Source organism: Quercus robur, chromosome 10, assembly GCF_932294415.1.
Source record: "Quercus robur chromosome 10, dhQueRobu3.1, whole genome shotgun sequence".
In the NCBI taxonomy this organism is placed as follows: domain Eukaryota; kingdom Viridiplantae; phylum Streptophyta; class Magnoliopsida; order Fagales; family Fagaceae; genus Quercus; species Quercus robur.
In genome coordinates this window covers 47,064,468-47,071,707 of record NC_065543.1, presented here as the reverse complement: position 1 = coordinate 47,071,707, position 7,240 = coordinate 47,064,468, and the positions used below count along the sequence as shown (strand labels likewise).

At 37.3% G+C, this 7,240-nt stretch overlaps 1 protein-coding gene across 1 annotated transcript; it reads right to left on the bottom strand.

Annotated features, from left to right (window-relative positions):
* Positions 1-1,370: 1,370 nt before the first annotated feature.
* On the bottom strand, positions 1,371-4,528 carry LOC126704248 (uncharacterized). Its single transcript, XM_050403264.1, has 2 exons — positions 4,345-4,528; positions 1,371-3,667 (listed from the first exon to the last, which is right to left on the bottom strand). Exons 1-2 carry the CDS (start codon positions 4,526-4,528, stop codon positions 1,371-1,373), a joined length of 2,481 nt encoding a protein of 826 aa, XP_050259221.1.
* Between the last annotated feature and the right edge of the window lie 2,712 nt (positions 4,529-7,240).

Here is a 7,240-nt window from a genome sequence, read left to right as displayed (position 1 = left end):
AGTACGTGATCTTGTTGAGGGAATACGACTCAGTTAAGTTGAATGGGACATACTCCATGCTAAACTTGGTGGAGTTGAGTTGAGCCTCATCCCTAATGTTCTCACAACATTGTCCCTAGAAACCACTTCAGCTTTTGGACAAAGATCTCTAGTTTTGTCATCAAAGGCAATAAACCCATCATCACCAAGTGTAAGAGAACTTGTGCCAGACGTGAAGAAATCCACCAGAGTTGCTGTGGTATCTGATCTCTTTGAGGGAATATTACTTGGTCTAGTTGAATGGGATGTACTTTGCATTGAACTTTGTGGAGCCAAGTCAAGCCTTGTCCCTAATGTTCTCAAAACATTTTCCCCAAAAGCCTCTTCTGCTTTTGGACAAAGATCTTCAGTTTCTACATTGGAGGCAATGATCCCATCATCACCATGTGTATGAAAACTTGTGCTGGATGTTAAGGAATCCACTAGAGTTACTACAGTATCTGATCTCTTTGAGGGAATATGATTTGGTCCAGTAGATTGGGACGTACTTTGCATTGAACTTCGTGGAGTTGAGTCGAGCATCGTCTCTGATGTTCTCACAACATTTTCCCTAGAAACCTCTCTAGCTTTCAGACAAAGATCTTCAGTTTTGTCATCAGAGGCAATGATCCCATCATTACCATGTGTATCAAAACTTGTGTTGGACGTCAAGGAATCCACCATAGTTGCTGTGGTATTTGATCTTTACGAGGGAATATGATTGGACTAGTTGAATAGGACGTACTTCGCATTGAACTTCGTGGAGTTGAGTTGAGCCTTGTCTCTAATATTCTCAGAACATTGTCCCAAGAAACCTCTTCAACTTTTGGACAAAGATCTCTAGTTTCTACATTGGAGGCAATGATCCCATCATTACCATGTGTATGAAAACTTGTGTTGGACGTCAAGGAATCCACTAGAGTTGCTAAGCTATATGATCTCTTTGAGGGAATATGACTTGGTCTAGTTGAACGGGACGTACTTTGCATTGAACTTCGTGGAGCTAAGTCGAGCCTTGTCCCTGATGTTCTCACAACATTGTCCCTAGAAACCTCTTCAGCTTTTGGACAAAGATCTTCAGTTTCGTTATTAGAGGCAATGATCCCATCATCACCATGTGTATGGAAACTTGTGTTGGATGTCAATGAATCTATTAGAGTTGCTGCGGTATCTAATCTCTTTGAGGGAATATGACTTGGTGTAGTTGAATGAGACGTATTTCGCACTAAACTTCATGGAGTTGAGTTGAGCCTTGTCCTTGGTGTTCTCATAACATTGTCCTGAAAAGCCTCTTCAACTTTCGGGCAAAGATCAGTTTCGTCATCAAAGGCAATGATCCCATCATCACCATGTTAGTGAAAACCTATGTTGGACGTCAAGGAATCCACTAGAGTTGCTGTGGTATCTGATCTCTTTGAGGGAATATGACTTGGTCTAGTTGAACGAGATGTACTTCGCATTGAACTTCGTGGGGCTGAGTCCAACCTTGTCCCTGATGTTCTTACAACATTGTCCCCAGAAACCTCTTTAGCTTTTTGACAAAGATCTTCAGTTTTGTCATCAAAGGAAATGATCCCATCATCACCATGTGTATGTAAACTTGTGCTGGACGTTAAGGAATCCACTAGAGTTGTTGCAATATTTGATCTCTTTGAAATATGACTTGGTCTAGTTGAATGGGACGTGCTTCGCACTAAACTTCGGGGAGCTGAGTCGAGCATTGCCTCTAATGTTCTCACAACATTGTCCTCGGAAACCTCTTTTGCTTTTGGACAAAGATCTTTAGTTTCATCATTAGAGGCAATGATCCCATCATCACCATGTGTATGAAAACTTATGCTGGACGCTAAGGAATACAGTAAAGTTGCTGCAGTATCTGATCTCTTTGAGGGAATATGACTTGGTCTAGTTGAACTGGACGTACTTTGCACTGAACTTTGTGGAGTTGAGTCAAGCATTCTCACAACATTGTCCCCAGAAACCTTTTCAGCTTTTGGACAAAGATCTTCAGTTTTGCCATCAAAGGCAATGATCCCATCATCACCATGTGAGTGGAAACTTGTGCTGGACGTCAAGGAATCCACTAAAGTTGCTGTGGTATCTGATCTCTTAGAGGGAATATGACTTAGTCTAGTTGAATGGGACATACTCCGCATTGAACTTCGTGGAGCTGAGTCGAGCCTCGTCCCTAATGTTGTCACAACAATGTCCCTAGAAACCTCTTTAGCTTTTGGACAAAGATCTTTAGCTTTTTCATCAGAGGCAATGATCCCATCATCACCATGTATATGGAAACTTATGCTGGACGTCAATGACTCTATTAGAGTTGCTGCTGTATTTGATCTCTTTGAGGGAATATGACTTGGTCTAGTTGAACTGGACGTATTTTGCATTAAATTTTGTGGAGCTGAGTTGAGACTTGTCCCTGATGTTCTCACCACATTGTCCCCAGAAACCTCTTCAGCTTTTGGACAAAGATCTTCAGTTTCGTTATTAGAGGCAATGATCCCATCATCACCATGTGTATGGAAACTTGTGCTGGATGTCAATGAATCTATCAGAGTTGTTACAGTATCTGATCTCTTTGAGGGAATATGACTTGGTGTAGTTGAATGAGAAGTTTTTTGCACTGAACTTTGTGGAGTTGAGTTGAGCCTCGTCCTTGGTGTTCTCACAACATTGTCGTGAAAAGCCTCTTCAAATTTTGGGCAAAGATTAGTTTCGTCATCAGAGGCAATGATCCCATCATCACCATGTGAGTGAAAACCTATGTTGGACGTCAAGGAATCCACTAGAGTTGTTGTGGTATCTGATCTCTTTGAGGGAATATGACTTGATCTAGTTGAACGGGATGTACTTCGCATTGAACTTCGTGGGGCTGAGTCCAGCCTTATCCCTGATGTTCTTACAACATTGTCCCCAAAAACCTCTTCAACTTTTTGACAAAGATCTTTAGTTTCATCATCAGAGGCAATGATCCCATTATCACCATGTATATGAAAACTTATGCTAGATGTCAAGGAATCCACTAGAGTTGCTGCAGTATTTGATCTCTTTGAGGGAATATGACTTGGTTTAGTTGAATTGGATGTACTTCTTACTAAACTTCGTGGAGTTGAGTCAAGTGTTCTCACAACATTGTCCCTAGAAACCTCTTCGGCTTTTGGACATAGATCTTTAGTTTCATCATTAGAGGCAATGATCCCATCATCACCATGTGCATGTAAACTTTTGCTAAATGTCAATGAATCTATCTGAGTTGTTGCAGTATTTGATCTCTTTGAGGGAATATGACTTGGTATAGTTGAACGGGACGTATTTCGCATTGAACTTCGTGGAGCTAAGTTAAGCCTCATCCCTGGTGTTCTCTCAACATTGTCCCCAAAAAGCTCTTCATCTTTTGGACAAAGCTCTTCAGTTTCCTCATTAGCGGCAATGATCCCATCACCATGTGTATCAATACTTTCTCCATAAATTTTTTGGGAGAGCATGGGGCCTCTTATATCTTCAAATAGAGGCCCTAAAATGGTTAGGCAATCATAGTTCTGTTCAATTTTCCATGTCCACTGGCCTCTATTTCTAGGACTGTTAAATATCTGACCTACTTGAAGATCTTCATTGTATTGAAGTAACTTTGCAAATGTAATACCTATAGAGAGGAACCAGAGTAAGGCCAGCAGTAGAAAAGACACAGTACCCAGAAGCAGAGTGCCAACTACAAACTCTAATGGCGTTCCTCATTAATTAACAAAAGTGAGAAAATATTAAGCCACATAGTTATGTACTTCAAGTTCTAGCATTACACGTGCAAAATATATGAATCTTGGATCTAGATACATATTTGCATAAATCTGATATGATGCTATGATGATTGTCATGCAGAGAGAAGGGATTTGAGTTAATGTCCAAACAGTTTGAAACATCAATTGCATTGAAATTCTTAAATATGTGAGGAGATGGGACCGTATACCAATTCTATTGCCAATCAATGTGGTAATGATCAAGTCCATAAGACATATGAACAAGACGGGAACATAGTCACAATTCCATCACATATTTGGAATGTAGAGTAGAAAAGATTAATTGGAAAAAAAAATAACTAGCTCATTCTATGATATATCAGAATGAGAATTAGACAATTCTCTGATTAAAGAATTCAATACGAGTACAAAGTTGAATCATGCTAAATTAGTATATAAAAAAAAAATAAAAAGAAAAAAAAGAAAAAAAGCAAGCAACATAATTATCTTTCAAAACTTAAATTTTGCATGATAAATGCATCGATAAGGATTCATTTGTAGGGAAGTAAACAAACTGTCAAGTTACCTCTAATTAGAGCAATAGAGGCCTCACAAATACTAGGTAGTGCAACATTTACAAGGAATATTTTAAATCTTGGGAATGTGAGTAGTCCATAACCCCTTTGCTTTTGCTTCTTGAATTTTAGGATGGCAAGGAGTAAAGCATGCAGCAATATTAAACTGCCACCAATTATGGCTAACCAGAACATGGTTCTACTAAATTCCTCCCAACTACACGAGACAAAATCTAGTAAGATATTACACTGATAAATAAATGAGTTTGTCTGTGGCACTTCAAAATCCAAATTATGAATTCACGAATTAAACAGAAATGGATAATAGGGAATTAATTATCAAGTTTGTCCTTTTGGTTTGATCCGTAATTTGAAATAATTCAAAGCATGAATAGTTTTAATTTTTCATAGAACCTACACAAAATTCTACATCTAAATAACTAGCATACCAAATAGTCCATTCCCAGAATTCTTTAAATTGCATTCAACGGTTCTTTTTAAAGAAGAAGAAGAAGACGAAATATTACATTATTGCTTTCATAATTATTCTACTTTATATTGAATATTTTTTGAGAAAAAAAAATCTGTATTGAATATTCTCTCCGTTTTTTTATGTCTCTAAAATCTATATGCAACTACATGTAATAGATAGAAATAAGAGGCCTCATTACTTACCCATCTAGAATATATTCAGCATCTGGTTTACTATTGTTCTGCAAGGGTACAATGCATTGTATCACAAAATTTATTCATTATATGGTTAAAGAAGTCAAAAGCAAGTCATAGAAAAAATAGTGGTTTCAGACCTGAAAGTATGATATATATATTCTTTGGGATTCGGCCGCAACCGTGCCTTGTACACAGTATACTGAAGCAACCCTACTCAAATTCTCTTGTTTTGGCTGCACACCCAGGAAAATTCCAGAATCATGAATTTTAGACCTGTAGGAATCTGAGTTGGTAGGAGGATTGGAGCCCACCACGACTGGCTGGATGTGCCTAGTTTCCCATGGAAGACTGAAGTAGGGAATGCTCCATTGCAAACCCCTTGCAAATTCATAATAATTCACTGGCAGTCTCACTGCCAACCATCTAGATAATGCAAAAACCTGAATATGGCATGCACTTCTCTGTATGAAATAGAAAAGTAAAAAAGATCATTGGTTCTACAAGAATGATGTAGTTCATAAGGTTTGATAAGTTATTTTTGTCAGATATTTTAAATAACAGTATGTTACGCTAATCTACCAGGCATAAACCGTAAATTATGTCTGATAAGTTCAGGAAGAGTGGTGCAGTTCTTAAATAACACCCCAGCTCACAAAATCCCACTCTAAAGAGGTCAATCCTAGTTTCCATCTTTGGCAGAAGTACTAATAGGCTCTGTAGGCTTCAGTTGGGCTTTTGGTTCAAAAAGTCAGACAAAAGACTCAAAACCAACCAAAATATTTAGAGAGTTCAATTATATATTAAATTTTATGTATAAAAATCAAGGAAAATTATTCTGGGAGTGTATTATTTCTACAGGAGGAGGAAAAGGGTTAATTTGTTCCACAGTATGTCTAGTTATTTCACTTAATTGTCAAGAGGCTATATATAATCATAGTGCAATAACCTGCTAGAACAGTTTGATTAACTTTTGGTTCAAACCTTGGAAAATACTGGATCAGCCACAAAGAAAAAAAAAAAAAAGGAAATATGATTTGTACATCAGAAAGATCTTGTTTTACCAAAAATGAAATGCTTTGAAAAAAGTAAGACCATAAACATACTTTAGAATGAAGAGATCACCAACGATGTGCTTAGTGTTCTTATTCAAGGTGTCCAAAGAAAGTTAAAGGTGCACATTGACATGCTAATAGAACCTTTTTTGGGTTAGTGATTGTTTGTCAAGAATGTCATTTAAAGAAATTTTTTCCAACCCCAAACAGTTGTAAGATTATTCTCTACCCCTTTTATAAAATCCAACCACAGCATTAATGTCAATTTATTTATTGTTGTGTTTCTAAGAGTGTCGAAGATTATCATTGTATAACTAAATAATCAATTAATGAGATAACTGCTCAAATGAGTTTGATATCATACAAAAAGATTACTTGCAGGATTAGAAAAAGAAGAAAATGGTGTTGAAAATGTCCCAATGGAGGAAAGGCTTGCAATTGAAACCGTAAGCAGCCCGGCAGCAATAGATGTCGCCACAAATGAAGCAGTTGCAAGCACAGAAACCACAGAAGATATTTTGGGCACATGATCTGTATATTTTTTTAACCATACATTAGTAAATAAATAAGGAAGTCAAAGGGCTAAAAGTGTCATCTAGGGCATAGATGTTGGACTACAATTGAGCTGAGAACAAGAGACGAGTAAGAATCCTTACAGGGACATAGTTGTAGATCATTGGAACGTAGATTTTTGTTTCCAGCAACATCCCCAATCACGTTTTCAGGAACAAAGACAGATACACAGTATATACTATCATTTTCTGCTTTTATCTCTACAACATATATTCGTGAACTTATTTCTTTAAAGCTGAAAATGGTAATGATTATCATTGGAAAGGAACAAAAATGAAAATATGTTAAAAGTAAATATGCCATATCAATTGAAATATTATTTCCATCAAGAACCCAAATGGTGCGTAAAAAGGTCATCATCATGATTTCTCATTTGTGTGTGGGTGCATTATGTATGTGATGCATGTGTTCATGTACTGGTTAATATACATAGATACAAACACAAAAGTAACCAGAATTACTTGCCTCTGTATATGCCCTCCAGTGATTGATATTATAGAAGAGTTGACGCCAAATACAGGCTTCACGAATTTTATCAACATAGGAATGTTGCGTTCTCTTGTCCTAATATGGGATGGTGTACATTACAGCAGCCCTCAGAGATTCTGAACGT